The sequence below is a fragment of the Oncorhynchus keta genome, chromosome 9, assembly GCF_023373465.1.
Source record: "Oncorhynchus keta strain PuntledgeMale-10-30-2019 chromosome 9, Oket_V2, whole genome shotgun sequence".
NCBI lineage: Eukaryota > Metazoa > Chordata > Actinopteri > Salmoniformes > Salmonidae > Oncorhynchus > Oncorhynchus keta.
Genome location: NC_068429.1, coordinates 40,155,965 through 40,174,953, shown reverse-complemented (window position 1 = coordinate 40,174,953; position 18,989 = coordinate 40,155,965). Strand labels below are relative to the sequence as shown.

The following is an 18,989-nucleotide window of genomic DNA, read 5'->3' as shown; positions in this document are numbered from 1 at the left end:
TTTAAAAAACTTTTGCAAAGTGTAAAGTCTACAAAACGTAGTCCACTCTGTTCATAACATATTATAGTTTTTGGAACAGAACTGTATTGAGATCAAATGTTTCATCGATGAGAAAATGTGCAGAATTTCGGCCTAAATCCATCTCGTTTCGTATTCTCCTACTGCCGGACAGTGGGCTTCCTCTCCCTACCATATTTGTTAGTGAGTGGAAACGCTAAACGGATGCTTCACATTTATAGAACAATTGTGTATCTGTGATATAGCCATCTTTGACTTTGTGGTCATGGTAACTAGTGGAAACCGCATCCACTGGAGATCCATAGTGGCCACTAGCGACTGCGCAGCAGGGGAGGGGGGGGGGGTGTAGTAAGCTTACCTAATATAGGGTCCAATGACGTGTCAGTGTAGAAGGCTGCCAATAATTTGTGTAAAGCTCCCGAGTGGCGCAGCGGTCTAAGGCACTGCATCTCAGAACAATAGGCGTCACTATTAGTACCTGATTTGGAGTCCCATAGTCCCAGTGTCGTCCGGGTATGGCCGGAGTAGGCCGCCATTGTAAATAATAATTTGTTCTTAACTGACTTATTTTATTATTATTTTATTTTTTTAAAGCCCAATGTGAGGGTCACGTTGGTGAATATTTGTGTTTATACCTACATACCAGGCCACCCTAAGAAATGTACAGGTTGTTTGAAGAGGTCAATGTCGGAAACGTTTTATAAATGTGGTGGTTGAGGCCAACAAGGGCTATGGGGCCGCTATGAATAACACGAGACTACTGACTGATATATTTCTTTAGGGGAGGCTGCAGTTACTCTGTCTGGACTATGGCACAGTGAACGACTAGGCTAATCAAAGCAGCTGAGGGAATTTCCCGTTCCACCTTAAATCTGGTTTGTTTGTGAAAAATAATGGAGACGTTCTCTTTTTACGTTGAAGGGTGAAAGCCCCGCCCTGTGAACACTTGCAATGCACGAGTGAACTTCAACTGTCAAAAGTGGAGGACACATTAGCTTTTGAGCTGTGCGGTATTCAATTATCAGCATCGCCTTTGTAAGTGATCGCACATCAATACGCTGTAGGTGCAATTTGTGTACAAAGCGCCGGAGTGCACGGAGGCTGACGATCGGGAGGGATAAAGAGTGTCGTCCTAGAAGTGAACAAGTTCTTGGTTGTTTGGGGGGGGCGATTGTTGCCAATATGTCCAGGAATCCCACATTTGTGAGTCCATTCCACAGACCCCACTGTTTGGCCGCTGCCGCCCAGGCAGGAAAAGCCAAACTCACCCACCCTGGCAAAGCCATTCTAGCAGGTAAGGATGCATTCATTCATCTTTCCTTGTGTAGGCTGCTGATATTGCTTCACAATTCAGGCAGCGTTCATTATAGCATCTTGTTACGTTGTAACAATGCAAATCATTGTCACTGTGACAATACTATATATTATACAGGACTTTTTACTTTTGTAGTGGCAGTCAGTTTGTAGCAAGATATTTCAACACTATTTGTACTGTATAGAGCTTGCCATGGGAGGCAACGTGAACTTTGTTAGTGTAGTAAATCATTATTTAAGTCTACTAATCTATTCAGCCTTTTTTCTTAATTTCTTTATGAACTACGTGTCCGTTGCTAGGGAGTAAGGCACATTTGATCACAATATAGCAACACAATTATGTGCTGTGCTCGACAGGGTGTCCAAACCGCCTCTAAAACGGCACCAGTGGCAAGTAAGTATCCAATGTGCTTTGGCATGAGATATTGTGTATCTGGTCATGTGCCTTGTTTTTTGTGACTGATGGGGGAGGTTTGTGATTCAAAAGTAACTAGTCACCCTTTGAGTGCGATGTACTGTCTTCATGCACTGTGGAACTTGAGGTGTGGCATGAATCTGCAGCCTGCCTTGTGTGTGTGTGCGTGTGTGTGTGTGTGTGTGTTTGCTCGCACACATGGAGCTGCAATATGAAAATTATTGAATGCATATGAGACTTTAGGAATACAAGGCAGTATTCAATTGTTTGGAAGAAAAAAATAGTCTGCAATGTCTATGCCTGGATTGTCTTCAAATTATGCACTCCCGAAGTGCACACCTCATTTCGACTATAGTTCAGGAGGACTGGCTGCATCTGTTGAACTATCAACTTGCCCTTTTAACCTTTGATTCAACTTGTCTGTGTGAGCGATCTGTTATTCCTCTTGAAACCCAGACAAAAAATACCATGATTTGGGGGATTTTCACAAAATGTATTCCATAGATAGCATGGTGCTTTGAAAGAAGGATTGTTGACATATATTTGACATTTGTATCTAAAAGCATAATAAATAAATAATTAATAAAAGTTGGCATATTTATTACATTTTGGCCATACCCGGGCTTCCTTTAAGACTCCATATTGGCGCAACAAAGCTAAAATGTGTGTCATATGAAGCTTTACCGCTTGCTCTGTAATATGAGTAGTATACTGATTTCAATAGAAACGTCCTTACATAAATGTATTAGTATAGTAAAATAAACATGAATATATAAAATGTTTGACTTGGCAATTTAAAATTTTGTTTTTTGCCCTAGCACTACACAGCTGATTCAAGTCATCATCCAGCTTTGATTATTTGAATTAGCTGGGTAGGGCTAGGGCAAAAAACTAAATGTGTCCCCATGACCGAGTTTGGGAAACGCTGGTCTATGGGCATATTAAAGTTCCAGAGTGAGCAATGATAAAAGGAGGTCTGTGATTGGTTACATTATGACAATGTAGTGAAAGATTTGCTGACTCAATTATGGTTTATTTTCCAATATTCATGTTTTTATATTTTGAAACATTCAAATTAATGTAAGAACTACTATTACAGAGCAAGCCGTAAAGCTTCCTATGACAATCTTGTTTGCTTTGTAGCATCTACACACAAAATATTATGGAGGCTTTGGTATGGCTAAAACTTAGGTTAATAACAGGTTATTTCTCAATTATGCTGTTAGATTAAAATGTGTCAACAATCCTTCCTCCAAAGGACCAACATTTTGGATTAACATTTTGTTAAATTCCTCCAAATCATGGTCGTTTTCTTTGTCTGGACAGATCACTCCTGTTCTACAAGGACACATGCTTTGCTCTAGTCGTCAGTTCCAGGGTGTGTAGAGTTAATTAGATGTGTCATGGTCCTTTTCTCTGGTAATTCCTGACCCCATGATCATACCAAAGCCCCCTTTCCCTTAGTCCAGCAGAGTGTGGTCATCATGGCTTATGAATGGGAGTTTGGCAGACACCTCTCACAGCACTGAGTGGGATGTGCCGGACACTGTAAAGCTAGGCTACATAGGTACAAAGTCCAAGCCAACCATGTCCTTGTGTTCCACAGCTGTGTAGAGGTTTGTAGCCCTAGTAAGGCGTGTCAAGGTTTGAATGCAGCCTGACGAGTAAGGTCCTTCGATGGAACCGTTGCTGCACGTGCATCCTTGAATGCAGTTGCGCTACTTAGTTTGTCTCTTTTGGGACAATGCATGGCGCCGCATTATTGAGGGCATTCATGGTTGATAACTCGTTTGTTTGCGTAAATTGCTTCTTGCAAGAGTAACAAGAGTAACAAGTGAACACTGATCCATTCCAATTCCTTGATATAGTAGAACTATACTCTCCTATCAGGTGATAGAAATCATTTGTATGTCTCAGTTCTCTGGCACATGTTTCAGGCCTGTTTTCCCATGTCTATTAGCCTATCCTTGACAAGCAACTACGCTTTCACCTGGAGTAAATTGTAAGCTAACGGGGCCTACTCATTTGCGCTCACAGGATAGATGAGAGCAATATGTCTACCAGGAAGTGCTTTCACAATCAAGCCAGATAAAGGAAATGACAGGGAACCTATTACACAACCAGTGAGATTTTATTTGATCTTTATTTAACCAGGCAAGTCAGTTAAGAACATATTCTTATTTTCAATGACGGCCTGGGAACAGCACACTGCCTGTTCAGGGTCAGAACGACAGATTTGTACCTTGTCAGCTCGGGGGTTTGAACTCGCAACCTTCCGGTTACTAGTCCAACGCTCTAACCACTAGGCTACGCTGCCGCCCCAGATTCACCCAGTAGTGTGAGTGCTTGACAGGGGGCTGAGGCCTGCAGTGCAGTACAGTGTTGTGTGCCTGAATCCATGAGCCATGATGACACAGCACAAACTGCACTCACTTCTGCAGTTCAGAGAGTACACACACACACACACACACACACACTCCTGCACAGACACACTGCTTCACACACGGCACACATGCAGCTGGTTTACAACACCCTTTCACCAGACCGGGGGCGCATGCTGGCGGGTCGGGGGGGTTATAATTTGCCTTCAATGATTACTCTTCAGTCCACTTTTTAAACGGGATTACCCCCCATAGAATGCAAAGCAATCTGATACCTAATAAAACGTGCTGTAAAATGAATTAGTAATGTTGTTGAGCATTATTATGGCACTCAACACACCCTCATCTACCCAGATTAAGTTATATCTTGCGAAACATGCAGTCGTTTGGCTTGCTTCTTATCTCTCAGGTTGTGTGCCTTTTTATAATTCAGCTGACACCTGCTTCCTTCACTGCTTCCTTAGAATAGTAGAGTAGGGAATGAATGACTGGCCTGTTATGAGGAAACAATTGGACATGTCTAATTATAAAACATCTAGCGTTTATGACAGGCACTGGGCAGAATTTGTAGCCTATTGTGTAATAACAAGATAATGAACATGAGCCTACTTGTGAGAAAAAAAACTAACTCTTTTAGGCAGTTTTTTGAAAAGGGGAAGAAAAATAATTCTGGGATGGGCCCACTTCAGACAGACAACTCTCCCAACAAATCACGAGGTACACATGCCAGAAAGTGGTTTTAGGTGAAGCTAGTTTATGTCAACTAGCCACTTGCGAAATGCACTCATTAAAAAGAACCACTCATCTCCATCTTGCTAGCTACTAGTTTGTTTTTTATTCAAGCGGTTAAGGAAGTGACATAGTTCCTCTATGCCAAACTAAAGTTTTCTGTTACATGCAGACTTGTTAAGCTGGAACATTTGGAAATTGTGGGAGGCAATCTGGATGTCTAGGGTTAGGGTGCTGTAGGTCATGTAGCTATTTGTTACATGCAATATGCTTTGTGGACATCAACGGACAGAGGTTGCACTCCAGTTTTGTGATGAAACAAAGGTGTGGTTGAATTTATTCTAACACTGTGTCTTATTTCCTTGGCCTTCGTTCCTATGCCTTGCGACCGTGATATATAGGCCTAACAGGTTATAGAGCAAACAACGTAAGATTCTCTCTCAACACATACTTTTGCATATATAGTGTATGTGGACACCCCTTCAAATTAGAGGATTCAGCTATTTCAGCCACACCCGTTGCTGACAGGTATATAGAAATCGAGGACACCGCCATGCAGTCTCCATAGACATTGCCAGTAGAATGTCCTTACTGAAGAGTTCCGTGACTTTCGAACGTGGCACCTTAATAGGATGCCACCTTTCCAACAAGTCAGTTATTGTGAAGTGGAAATGTCTAGGAGCAACAATGGCTCAGCTGCGAAGTGGTAGGCCACACAAGCTCACAGAATGGGACTGCCGAATGCTGACGCGTGTAAAAATAGCCTGTCCTCGGTTGCAGCACTCACTACTGAGTTCCAAATTTCCTCTGGAAGTAACTTCGGCACAAGAACTGTTCCTCTGGAGCTTTATAAAATGGGTATCCATGGCCGAGCAGCCGCACACAAGCCTAAGATCACCATGTGCAATGCCAAGCGTTGGCTGGAGTGGTGTATGATGTCATAAGGTGAATGCACCAATTTGTAAGTCGCTCTGGATAAGAGCGTCTGCTAAATGACTTAAATGTAATGTAAATGTGTAAAGCTCGCTGCCATTAGACTCTGGAGCAGTGGAAGCGCGCTCTCTGGAGTGACGAATCAGGCTGAACCATCTGGCAGTCTGACGGATTAATCTTGGATTAATGGGAACACTACCTGCCCCAATGCATAGTGCCAACTGAAAAGTTTGGTGGAGGAGGAATAATGGTCTGGGGCTATTTGTTCATGGTTCTGGCAAAGCCCCGTAGATTCAGTGAAGGGAAATCTTAACGCTACAGCATACATTGACATTCTAGATGATTCTGTGCTTCACAATTTGTGGCAGCAGTTTGGGGAAGGCCCTTTCCTGTTTACAAAGCGAGGTCCATACAGAAATGGTTTGTCGAGATCGGTGTGGAAGAACTTGACTGAGCTGCACAGAGCTCTGACCTCAACCCTATCGGACACTATTGAGATGAATTGGAACGCCGACTGCAAGCCAGGCCTAATCGTCCAACATCAGTGCCCGACCTCACTAATGCTCGTGGCTGAATGGAAGCAAGTCCCCGCAGCAATGTTCCAACATCTAGTGGAAGTCCTTTCAGAAGAGTGGATGCTGTTATAGCAGCAAAAGGGGAAACGACTCCATATTAATGCCCATGATTATGGAATGAGATGTTCGGCGAGCAGGTGTCCACATATTTTGTCACGTAGTGTAGGTTGTAAAAAAAAATGTTTTTTGGGGGGGGGGCTTCCCAAGTGATTAAAATAAATAAATATATTTTTTTACCCACATGCCACTACTAAGAGGGACTAATTGTGTGTGTGCTTGTGGATAATGAAGTGTTGCATGACCATTCCTGTGTGGGACTGACCACCCTGCATGCTTGTGTGGTGAGGTGAAAGGCATGCTGAAGTCCAGAGCCTCAACAAATGTCTCTTTCAGAAGCATCAGCATGGGGTTGATGTTTAAACTCAACCAGGACGTTTCCCACACACACATTAGGGTCAGATTTCCCCACTTCAAATCAAACAGATTTTCAAGTGGGGATTGTTCAGTTAACTGGTTAGAGATCTGTGGTTGAGCATGCTATGTTATCACATAACTGTTTGAGAACTTGGAAGACAGTTTGCTCAGCTCTTATGGAGTTGCCCCTTGACCCAACGTTTGTTTGTTGCCAGCAACAAACTCTATCGGTTTATGACGACTCTGTGTGAGAGAGGCGTCCACATGCTTCTCATCCGAAACAGTTTCAGTAGAGTTCGTGCATATTTTGTGACGTCTTTGTTCGTATGGACTTTGGTGAGAGTTTTTCGGCTGTTCGGGCTCACCACTTTTTTTTCTGGAGGCAAGCCGAACTTTGGAGCCGAAGTCTACGCCCCTTCATCGGTGATTAGTTAACAGTAGGGATTCTTCAATAAAGTTTCTGTTGTTATTCAACGAGAGACGACTCGTTTTCATTCACCAAACATCTTAGTTAGATGTAAAACTGCGCGAAAGATCTATTCGGCAAACACGTCAAAAATAAATGATAGATTTATTGAGTTCTCTTAGATTAGTTATATATTAAGTGTATACTGGCTACGGCGTCTCAAAATGGACAAGCAGTACTTTTTCTCGTTTTTCAAGCAAAGGTATTTTAAAGGAGTAATATGCGAGCACACTCGTTCGGCTAGCTGAGTTCCGAACTGAAACATGCTGACGTCTTAACTCTCTCTGTCAGTGGAATCACACCCCCACTGATCAGAGCAGAGGGGCGTATCCTGTGGACAGAATCCCAGCTCAGCCAATCAGAGCCCTCTTTTCTGTTAGCCGTTCAACTGCAGATGTGTGGAGCTCCGGCTGTTAAGGTGGAACCAGGAGGTTTACCGATAAAACTACAGTTACAGAGAAACTGATTAAGAGGACTTAAAAAATACATCTGTTTTTGAGACACTGATGATATTTTATTTGTGAACGTAGTAATGACGTTATACATAAAATGATGCCATCTATTCAGCCAGCAGAGAAGACACAAGCCTTTAACTGAACTTGTCTGTTGTTCCAGATGGAGCAGGGGGAATAGAGATCCGCCTAACGACCATAACTTTTCTGTCTCTCCCTTTCTCTCTCTAGGTGGTATTGCTGGAGGAATAGAGATCTGTATTACATTCCCTACAGAGTATGTGAAGACTCAGCTGCAGTTGGATGAGAAGGCCAACCCTCCCAGATATAAAGGCATCGGTGGGTATCTCAAATCAAGTGTTATTTGTCACATGCTACATGCTTCAACAGGTGTAGACTAATAGTGAAATGCGTACTTACGGGTCCTTTTCCAACAATGCAGAGTTAAAGATTGTATTCATTTAAATAGCAAGTGACATGAGGAATAAATTCAATGAATAAAAATAATAAGTGAAACATTTTTTGGCTATATACAGGGAGTTCCAGTACCGAGCCGATGTGCATGGGTACGAGGTAATTGAGGTAGTATTTACAGTACCAGTCAAAATTTAGGACACACCTACTCATTCAAGGGTTTTTCTTTATTTTTACTATTTTCGACATTGTAGAATAATAGTGAAGACATCAAAACTATGAAATAACACATATGGAATAATGTAGTAACCAAAAAAGTGTTAACCAAATCAAAATAGATTTTAAATTCTTTAAAGTGCCTTGATGACAACTTTGCACACTCTTGACATTCTCTCAACCAGCATCATGAGGAATGCTTTCCAACAGTCTTGATGGAGTTCCCACATGCTGAGCACTTGTTGGCTGCTTTTCTTTCACTCTGCGGTCCAACTCATCCCAAACCATCTCAGTTGGGATGAAGTCGGGTGATTGTAGGCCAGGTCATCTGATGCAGCACTCCATCACTCTCCTTCTTGGTCAAATAGCCCTTACACAGTCTGGAGGTGTGTTGGGTCATTGTCCTGTTGAAAAACAATTGATTATCCCACTGAGTGCAAACCAGATGGAATGTCGTATTGCTGCAGAATGTTGTAGTATATTTTGATTTGTTGAACACTTGTTTGATTACTACTTGATTCCATATGTGTTATTTAATAGCTTTGTTGTCTTCACTATTATTCCAGAATGTAAAAAATGGCACAAATAAATAAACTCTTCAATGCGTAGGTGTCCAAACCTTTGACTGGTACTGTACATAGTAGGGGTAAAGTGACTAGGTTGCAGCAGTATACTGTATGTGGTGAGTGTTAAAGCGTGTGTGTGTGTGTGGCATCCGTATGCATGTGGGCGTATGTAGTGTGCGTATTGGGTTGTCAGTTTTAGTATGCGTGGGTAGAGTCCAGTGTGTGTGCATAGAGTTAGTGCAAAAAAGGGTCAATGCAGGTAGTCCTAGTAGCTGTTTGATTAGCTACTTTTCTGACTTGTTTGCAGTCTCATGGCTTGGGGGTAGAAGCTGTTAACTTCTTATGGCTGGGGGCATTATTGAGTAGCTTGGATGAATAAGGTGCCCAGAGTAAACTGCCTGCTACTCAGTCCCAGTTGCTAATATCTGCATATTATCAGTATATTTGGATAGAAAACACTCTGAAGTTTCTAAAATTGTTTGAATGATTTCTGTGAGTATAACAGAAATCATATGGCAGGCAAAAACCTGAGAAAAAATCCAACCAGGAAGTGGGAAATCTGAGGTTGGTCGTTTTTCAACTCATTCCCTATTGAAGATATAGTGGGATGTTGGTCAGGTTGCACTTCCTAAGGCTTCCACTAGATGTCAACAGTCTTTAGAAACTTGTTTGAGGCTTCTACTGTAAAGGAGGGGCTCATAAGGGCTCTTTGAGTCAGTGGTCTGGCAGATTCACACGAAGGAACGTCATGAGCTTGTGGCAGAGTTAGCTCGCGTTCCATTGCTTTTTTGAAGACAGGAATTTTATGGTTGGAATATTTATTGTAGATTTATGTTAAAAACATCCTAAAGAATGATTCTATAAATCGTTTTACATGTTTCTACAGACTGTAACGGAACTTTTTGACTTTTCGTCTGCAACTAGTGAACGTGCTTTGTGAGTTTTGGATTTGTTTACAGAACGCACTAACTAAAAGTAGCTATTTGGACATAAATGATGGACATTATCGAACAAAACAAACATTTATTGTGGAACTGGGATTCCTGGGAGTGCATTCTGATGAAGATCATCAAAGGTAAGTGAATATTTATAATGTTATTTCTGACCTCTGACTGCACAATATGGCGAATGTCTTTTTGGCTTCTTTGGTCTCTGAGCTCCGTACTCAGATTATTGCATGGTTTGCTTTTTCCGTAAAGCTTTTTTGAAATCTGACAGCGGTTACATTAAGGAGAAGTGTATCTAAAGTTCCATGCATAACACTTGTATTTTCATCAACATTTATTATGAGAATTTCTGTAAATTGATGTGGCTCTCTGCAAAATCACCAGATATTTTTGGAACTACTGAACGTAACGCGCCAATGTATACTGTGATTTAAAAAATATATAAATATTAACTTTATTGAAGAAAACATACATGTATTGTGTAACATGAAGTCCTATGAGTGTCATCTGATGAAGATCATCAAAGGTTAGTGATTAATTCTATCGTTATTTTTGATTTTTGTGACTCTTTGGCTGGAAAAATGGCTGTGTTTTTCTGTGACTTGGTTCTGACCTAACATAATCGTTTGTGGTGCTTTCGCCGTAAAACCTATTTGAAATCAGACACTGTGGTGGGATTAAGAAGAAGTATATCTTTAAAATGGTGTGAAATACTTCTATGTATGAGGAATTTTAATTATGGGATTTCTGTTGTTTTGAATTTGGCGCCCTGCACTTTCACTGGCTGTTGTCATATCGATCCCATTAGCGGGATCTCAGCCCTAAGAAGTTTAAGGATCGTCTTGGTTCCAGACCTGGTGCACTGATACATCTTGCCAACAGTTTCCTCTAAACAAGAGAGAGAACTCATTTGTTTTTTTGACAGCACCTCATTTGTTTTAAACAAACTTTCCATATATGTTTACCCATGGAAGAAGGTTAAAGTGACTTTTTGGACCCGAATGCCAAAACATTCAGTTGACCCATTTTGCATAGCCCACCCTACCATGAAACATCCATGTCTTCATCGCTGCAAAATATAAACGGTTGAGTTTGTTATAATTTAAAAGCTAAAACAAACAGGGTTGTCAAACTGTTTAATCATTTATTTTTCTAAATAGGAATTGTCAATTATCCAAAAACGCATTAACTTAGACTCTTCTCATATTCGGATATTTTATAGCTTAGACCATATTTTATTTACGTCATCTGAGGTTTTTGTGTTGTGCCCGCCATTGTTGAGACACAACATGCTTTTGAATACTGTGTGGGTGTCAGCAGCTGTTTTCATGAGGCCTTTACAGTAGGCCTTACATGTCAGCTTAATAAAAAGCCTTGAGCAAGGGATCTGTAAATCAATAGGAGAGGTCCAAAGTGGAAATGTTTGTGTATTAAAACAGCTGCTCTATCAATCAAAGTTATTTATAAAGCCCTTTTTACATCAGCCGATGTCACAAAGTTCTATACAGAAACCCAGCCTAAAACCCCAAACGGCAAGCAATGCCGATGTAGAAGCACAGTGGATAGGAAAAACTCCCTAGAAAGGGAGGAACCAGGCTCTGAGGAGTGGCCAGTCCTCTTCTGACTATGCCGGGTGGAGATTATAACAGTACATGGCCAAGATGTTCAAATGTTCATAGATGACCAGCAGGGTCTAATAATAATCACAGTGTGGTAGAGGGTGCAACAGGACAGCACCTCAGGAGTAATTGTCAGTTGGCTTTTGAGAGAGAGCTCTTAAATTCACACTGGATAAGACAGGAGAAATACTCCAGATATAACAGACTGACCCTAGCCTCCCCGACACAAACTATTGCAGCATATTTGCTGAAGGCTGAAACAGGAGGGGTTGGGAGACACTGTGGCCCTGTCCGACTATACCCCCGGACAGGGCCAATCAGGCAGGATATAATCAGACCCACTTTGCCGAAGCACAGCCCCCACACCACTACACTGCTAGTGAGTGCCAGCGCCTTTACTGAGAATTTCAGAGCTTCCTCTGTGTGTGTGTGTGTGTGTGTGTTCAGCCTAGCTGTGTTATCTGTATGTTCAGAGTCACTGAACTTTGGCCTGGAGTCTGTCTGAAACAACATGTTAGTCAGTCAGTACTGAGAGTTCACTCTCCTGGACTTAACTGTAGCTGCTAGCACCATGACTCTCACTAACAGTTTCCTGTACCTGTACAATGCAGTTATTTGCTAAAATACCGTTGAATGTCCCACAGGTAACATGCACAACACACCATGCAAAAAAAACAACTCAAAAGTGATTTGAAATATCTGCAGTTGACTGTATTTGTGTCCTCTCTCACTCTGATTATCTCTCCGTCTCTTCCTTACCCTCCCTGTAGTTGACTGTGTGAAGCAGACGGTAGACGGTCATGGGGTGAGAGGTCTATACAGAGGGCTCAGCTCACTTCTCTATGGCTCCATACCCAAAGCAGCTGTCAGGTACACACACACACACACACACACACACACACACACACACACACACACACACACACACACACACACACACACACACACACACACACACACACACACACACACACATCACACTGTCCCTCTCTGCCTCATCCTCTGTCTCGGTCCATTTTCAATATGTCCCTGACATCCTCTCTCTCTCTCAGGTTTGGTGTGTTTGAGTTCCTCAGTAATAAGATGCGTGATGAGAGTGGGAAGCTGGACAGTACCCGGGGTCTTCTCTGTGGGCTGGGGGCTGGAGTGGCTGAGGCTGTGGTGGTGGTCTGCCCCATGGAGACGGTCAAGGTGTGTGTGTGTGTCTTAAATGACTTAAGGAAATCTTAAACCGTTATCTGCATGTATCGGTGTGTGACGTTACTAGTTTGAAAAAACAAAGGTCTGCATATAACTTGAATCTGTGTTGTCCTCTTGTCATTTCAGGTAAAGTTTATCCATGACCAATCGTCAGCCAACCCAAAGTACCGGGGATTCTTCCATGGAGTCAGGGAGATCGTCAGAACAGAAGGTATGGAAACGAGACCGACACTGTGTGTTTACTGCCACCCAATGTTCCCCCGAGACTGCTGCACAGAATAAATATCAGCCCACAGAGAGAAGCATGAGATTGAACTTCACTCAACTTTCTAGAGCAGTGGTCACCAACCGGTCGATCTCCAAGGCATTCCTAGTCGATCGGCAAACATTTCTGTAAAAAAAAAAAACATAAAGCTATTCCTGTTCTTATTTATTTTTGTTGTCTGGGGCTGTTTGTAGGCACACCCGAATCAGGTGAACTGTTGCCATTTTGAACCATTTCATGTGTCTGAAGGTACAAACTCTGCCTTCCCGGTGGGCCCGGAGAGCTAATCAAGTGCTCTATAGGCCTACTGCTGGTAATCTGAGATTAGTGTCTGCAGTAACGTAACAGGCATGAAAGGCTACAACAAAGTTGATACTGTGAGATTTCAAAACGTTTAAAACCGTGACTAGAGAGAGGCTGTCAACGAATACAGCAAAGAGCTGCTGTTTTTATGAGTGTGTTCATGTTTAATTTCTTTTTCAGCACTGTTAACACTTTGTATTCAACAATTTTATAATCCATAAAATATGCGTTCTTCCTATTTCAACTCATCGCTACAACAAGCACTGCAGCAGAAATGAATGAATAGGAAAATGTATCTATAGGCTTGCGTTGTTGTTATTATTAGCGGCTCAAAGAATATTTCACTTTCTCTGTTCATAGGAGTAACAACTTGAATTTGTATGAGGCAAAAAATGATGTGGTGCGACTCGAGTTTCGCCATCAGCTGGAAGACTGTATACCTTTTTGGTCAGTGTCAGCGGAGGGATGTTGAGAGGGGGGACCCTCAGTCTGCTGCGTTCTCTCTGCACTGAGACTGACCATTAGATGCAGGCACCATCAGCCCAGTAAAATAAAAAGCTAATTATTTAAATGTATGCTCACTCAGCTGTGACTCACAAGTAATACATCAAAGGATCTATTACCGGTGTGATCATATAGCCTACCTCCAAAAAATGGCCTGAACAGCAATGCATTGGCAGGGTAATTCAAGCAAAGCCAATATGTGGTGACAATTTATTGGGCCTACAGCTTACTGCACAAACCTCATTGCTACAGTACTGTTTTTAATTGGTTAATGATGCACAGGCTTATGTTTCTTTAAGTCATGTTTAAAAAGAAATCTGAGCGGTAGATCTTGGCTTGCGTTTTGACTCAAAGTGATCTTGACAAGGAAAAGTTGTGTGACCACTGTTCTAGAGTTTTCCCTGTTAACCTTATCAATGTTTTCCTTTACTGTGGCAATTGTGATTAAATCAATGCAAAATTAGCCACTTTCAATGCAACATACCAAAACAAAACAAACAATACAAGAGCTTTTGTTGTAGGCAGAACGCATCGGAGTAGGATTCTATTGCATTGACACGCACGACTCGGCCCGTACTCTAAACAGACCGGTGTGGCATAAACAATCAGATCTGCAGTAGGCATATATGCAAATAGACCATAGCCATATATGGATCTGTGCAATTAGACCATTGCCATATATGGATCTGTGCAATTTACTTTAAACTGGACTGTGTTTACAGCATGAACGGCCGTGAGTAGATGAGCTTGTTTTGAGATCAAAGCAAGAGCTGCATGTAGCCACGTGTGCACATTGGCTGCTACTGTAAGTTGAATGATAGAATGATTGTATTCCTCTGGTTGCACATTTAACAAGCTGGTGGAAATTTGGTCAAATGGATTTAGGTTTCCCTGCATTAAAGTCCCTGGTCACTAGGAGCGTCACCTGGATGAGTGTTTCCTGTTTGCTTATGGCGGCATACAGCTCATTGAGTGCAGTCTTAGTTCCAGCATCGGTGGTATGGTGGTATGCAGACCGCTGCGGAAAATACAGAGAAACTCTAGGTAGATAGTGTGGTCTACAGCTTATCATGAGATACTCTACCTCAGGCGAGCAAAATCTTGAGACTTCCTCAGATGTTGTGCAAAAGCTGTTGTTTACAAATATACATAGGCAGCCACTCCTTGTCTTACCAGAGGCTGCTGTTCTATCCTTTCGATACAGTGTAAAACCCACCAGCTGTATGATTTTTCATGTCGTCGTTCAGCCACGACTCGGTGAAACATAAGATAATACAGTTTAATGTCCCATTGGTAGTTTAATCTTGCTCGTAGGTCATCTAGTTTTTTTTTACAATAATTGCATGTTTGCCAATTATAACGGATGGCAGTGTAGTTTCACTTGCTCGCCTACGAATTCTCAGAAGGCAGCCCGACCTGTGTGTTGATGTGTTGTGTTATCTATGTCTCCTCTAGGCCTGAGGGGGACGTACCAGGGTCTGACAGCCACGGTACTGAAACAGGGATCCAACCAGGCCATCCGCTTCTACGTCATGACATCTCTAAGGAACTGGTACAAAGGTGTGTGATCAACTGAGTTTGAACCCTTCTCTCCTGTGTGTGTGTGTGTGTTTATCCAGAGTGTCTCACTGCTCTGTCTCTCTCTCTGTTCCCTAGGTGAAGATCCTAACAAGGCCATTAACCCTCTGGTCACGGGAGCATTCGGAGCCTTCGCTGGAGCTGTCAGTGTGTTTGGAAACACTCCTCTGGATGTCATCAAAACCAGGATGCAGGTACACACCACCATTATTAATGACCTGGTCACTTGCAGTGAATTGAGTCTCTTTTACTATACTTTTTTTTACTATACTATTGTTTTGTTAGTTAAACCCTGCCTCTCTCTCTACTAACAGGGTCTGGAGGCTCACAAGTACAAAAGCACCCTGGACTGTGCCGTCAAGATCATGAAGCATGAGGGACCTAAAGCGTAAGTGTCTCTGTACACACTAACTTTGACCTCCTGTCTCATTTTCATCGATTTGTATCAGATATAATTGTATTGATCCTGTCTGCTCTTTGCCGCCTCCCTTCATTATTTCCTCTCTCCCCAGGTTCTATAAGGGTACAGTCCCCAGGCTGGGCAGGGTGTGTATGGACGTAGCCATCGTCTTCATAATCTACGAGGAAGTGGTGAAGGTCCTTAACAAAGTCTGGAAGACGGACTGAGATCACGTTTCCGTGACAACCAGCGGAGTGGAGAACCCCCGGCAGGGCGGGGCTAATGGCCTGATTCCAAACCCAATCCCTCTGCCCTGTCCTTAGGTTATCCATGACTTGCTACCTCCTTACAGATCTGATATGGCTAGTTATATTTCATTACAAATAAGTTGGTCTCTGTCCCCTGCCATTGTTTGCTTTAGTCAGTTGGAATGAAATGCAGCCATGATAAGTGTAAACAATCTGGGGATGAGTGCACTTCGCCTATGATCCTATTGGGGATACTACTATCATATTGTTTATACCTACATCCTCTGTTCTTCTTTATATCCACAGGGGGGAGTGAGCAAGGGCACATGGGTAGGGTGAGGGATTTGGCCTATATGACTGGAATAATGGGAACACTGTATCATTCCAGAGCAGTGTCTTAGACTGACAGTGCTTCAGTTCACTAATTGCTATTATTAACATCTTATGTTGTACATTGATTAAAGATGAAACAATACTTACAGCTAAAACCCAATATAATGTGATGTAAATCAGAGGAAAAAACTTGAAATGAGAGAGGAGGATCAAAGGCTTTTAACTCCAAAGACCATGTTGTATATTTAACACAATGGTGTGACCCAGTGAAATGGGTCTGGTAGAGATGTGGAGGCCGTCGTTCATACACATGATAGCACTACAACAGACATGCCTGTTCACGTGTCACATGGGTGTTGTTTTCCAGGTTTAATGCAGGTCTGAAATGTAGCTGCTTTACATACCTGAGTGCAATTGCAACACAATGCCTTATATATCATTATATTCAGAGATATCTTTATGGTAGAGCGCTACTATATGTACAGTGCCTTGAAAAAGTATTTGCCCCCTTTCTGAGTTTCTCTATTTTTGCATATTTTAATACTGAATGTTATCAGATCTTCAACCAAAAGGGAACCTGAGTTTACAAATAACAAAAAATATATACTTATTTTATTTATTTAACATTTTGCTTACTGGGACTTCTAATTTTGAGAGGGGCAGCAGTTTTTGGTCTCGCCTAGGGCGGCAGAACAGCAAGGACTGGCCCTGCTTCCAAGAGTCTTGATGATCTTCCAGGTGCTTTATGGCAAACTTGTCAATTTTGTTGGAGGTCATGGGTCTGTATATGCCTAGCAAAAACCAAACCAGGCATTCCGCAGTAAGAACCTTACACCAACGGTCAATCAAAGGAGTCTAGGTGTCATTTAGATTTTGGCCACCAGAGGCAGCAGGGGTTCAAACTGTAGAACCCAGTTCCAACATTTTAATATAAAAATGTATTTTATCAAACAAAACTATGCTACATTTGATCTCTTGGACCTTCAGTATGACAAATCAGAGCAAGATTACTGAATGTAAGTCCATTTATTTACCTTCAGAGGTGAATGTATCAAACCAGTTGCTGTGATAAGTGTTTTGTTGTTGTGCACTCAATAAATAGCATGCTATTTTTTTTTTTACTGTAATAGCTACTGTAAATTGGACACTGCAGTTAGATTTACAATAATGTAAGTTTTCTGCCCATATAAGACATGTCTATGTCCTGGAAAGTTGGCTGTTGTCATTCTAGTCACATTAGCTCACGTTAGCAACAACTGTCCCAGTTTAGGGACACCGATCCCATAGAGGTTAAAGCAGTTCTGCATGGAAGAGTGGGCCAAAATTCCTCCACAGCGACGTGAGAGACTGATCAAGAACTACAGGAAATGTTTGGTTGAAGTCATTGCAGCTAAAGCTGGCACAACCAGTTATTGAGTGTAAGGGGGCAATTACTTTTTCACAGAGGGGCCATTCAGTGTTGCAGCATAATTTTGTTCATGAAATAAGTAAGTGATTGTTGTTATTTGTTCACTCAGGTTCCCTTTATCTTGTATTAGGTTTTGGTTGAAGACCTGATAACATTCAGTAAAATTAGAAAGGGAGCAAATACTTTTTCACAGCACCGTATGTAGTAGTATAATATTAATTGTTAAAATAAGAACTCAGTTTTGAATTACAACCCAGTCTTATTCTATGGTTGTCATAACCCTGTTTTGGCATAGAATTAAGAATGAGAATCCTAATTAAATAGTATTTTTAATAGGATTTCTATGTTTTTTTGGTGTCTGTTGGCTACAGAGATGTTGTACAGTATACTCAGACATTCTGCAGAATGAACCAAAACTTTTCAAGTGAATTACATAAAAACTGACCAAGATTGAGATGGTGAGGGACTTTGCAGTTGTAAATGTGAAACATCAGAAATATATTTACATAATGATTGTTTGTGCCTGCAAATGTAGTTGTATGATGGTTTTAGAAATCTGGTGTAACATCTCTAGTGCTACTAATGTCTAAAATTGAAATGATTCATGTTGCATGTCTTAGCTGGGTCAGTTTTTCCTCACTGAGTTACAGTATGATACAATAACACCTAATCATTGTTTTTAAAGTGTTAATTTGATATAGACAGTAACACATTGTAATGATGCCTTGCTGAGATGTTTATAAAATCTACTGGTACTAGTTGACAGTATAGCTTACCAGATCATCTTTGTAATGCAGCCTTGAGTAATTCAATGTGATGAGATATTGCCTGGTAATGTTACCTGGCAGTTATCAAGTAGGTATAAATGCCCTTGGATTTACAATTAGTTCACACATATTTTCTTGGTAGTGTTAGTGGAGGGGGTGGGGACACCAATTTTTATTTAAGATGTCTAGATGTATCCTTTTGCAAAACCTAATATACATTTTTAATGAAACAATACATTTGCCACTGTCATGGTCTCCATCTATTTTTTATGCTAAAAGACAAGATCTTATGTAAGCATGTTTTATTGAAAGACCATGCACAGCCATTGCAGATTGTACTGCCTGAGAGACTTTTGTAACATTTGCGTTTGCGATTTTGAATATGCCATGTGTGCATTAAAGAGTGTAAAGGATTGTATACAAGATGATTGAGTCTGTTTTGCGGTGATTTTTAAAGTGTTTTGGGCATCTTACAACTGAAGTATTGTTTGCAGACCATAATACCATAGAATAAGATAACAGGA

At 41.5% G+C, this 18,989-nt stretch overlaps 1 protein-coding gene across 2 annotated transcripts; it reads left to right on the top strand.

The window, feature by feature from the left end:
• The first annotated feature begins 504 nt into the window (after positions 1-504).
• Positions 505-18,890, top strand: LOC118387779 (tricarboxylate transport protein B, mitochondrial). Of its 2 annotated transcripts, none has more exons than XM_035776478.2 (9): positions 505-1,312; positions 7,929-8,036; positions 12,230-12,329; positions 12,512-12,650; positions 12,786-12,870; positions 15,187-15,291; positions 15,388-15,503; positions 15,624-15,697; positions 15,822-18,890. In XM_035776478.2, the coding sequence occupies exons 1-9, from the start codon at positions 1,201-1,203 to the stop codon at positions 15,934-15,936; spliced, it is 954 nt and encodes a 317-aa protein (XP_035632371.1). In that variant the 5' UTR covers positions 505-1,200; the 3' UTR covers positions 15,937-18,890. The 2 variants fall into 2 exon arrangements, with proteins under 2 accessions (XP_035632371.1, XP_035632373.1); XM_035776480.2 differs by lacking the exon at positions 505-1,312 and adding an exon at positions 1,657-1,726.
• The last annotated feature ends 99 nt before the right edge of the window (positions 18,891-18,989 follow it).

Excerpts from the sequence above, each read along its gene's own strand:
- LOC118387779 (XM_035776478.2), top strand. The coding sequence starts at position 1,201 with ATGTCCAGGAATCCCACATTTGTGAGTCCATTCCACAGACCCCACTGT. Across the intron at positions 15,292-15,387 it reads TCTAAGGAACTGGTACAAAG|GTGAAGATCCTAACAAGGCC; the intron begins GTGTGTGATCAA and ends TCTGTTCCCTAG. Across the intron at positions 15,698-15,821 it reads AAGCATGAGGGACCTAAAGC|GTTCTATAAGGGTACAGTCC; the intron begins GTAAGTGTCTCT and ends CTCTCTCCCCAG.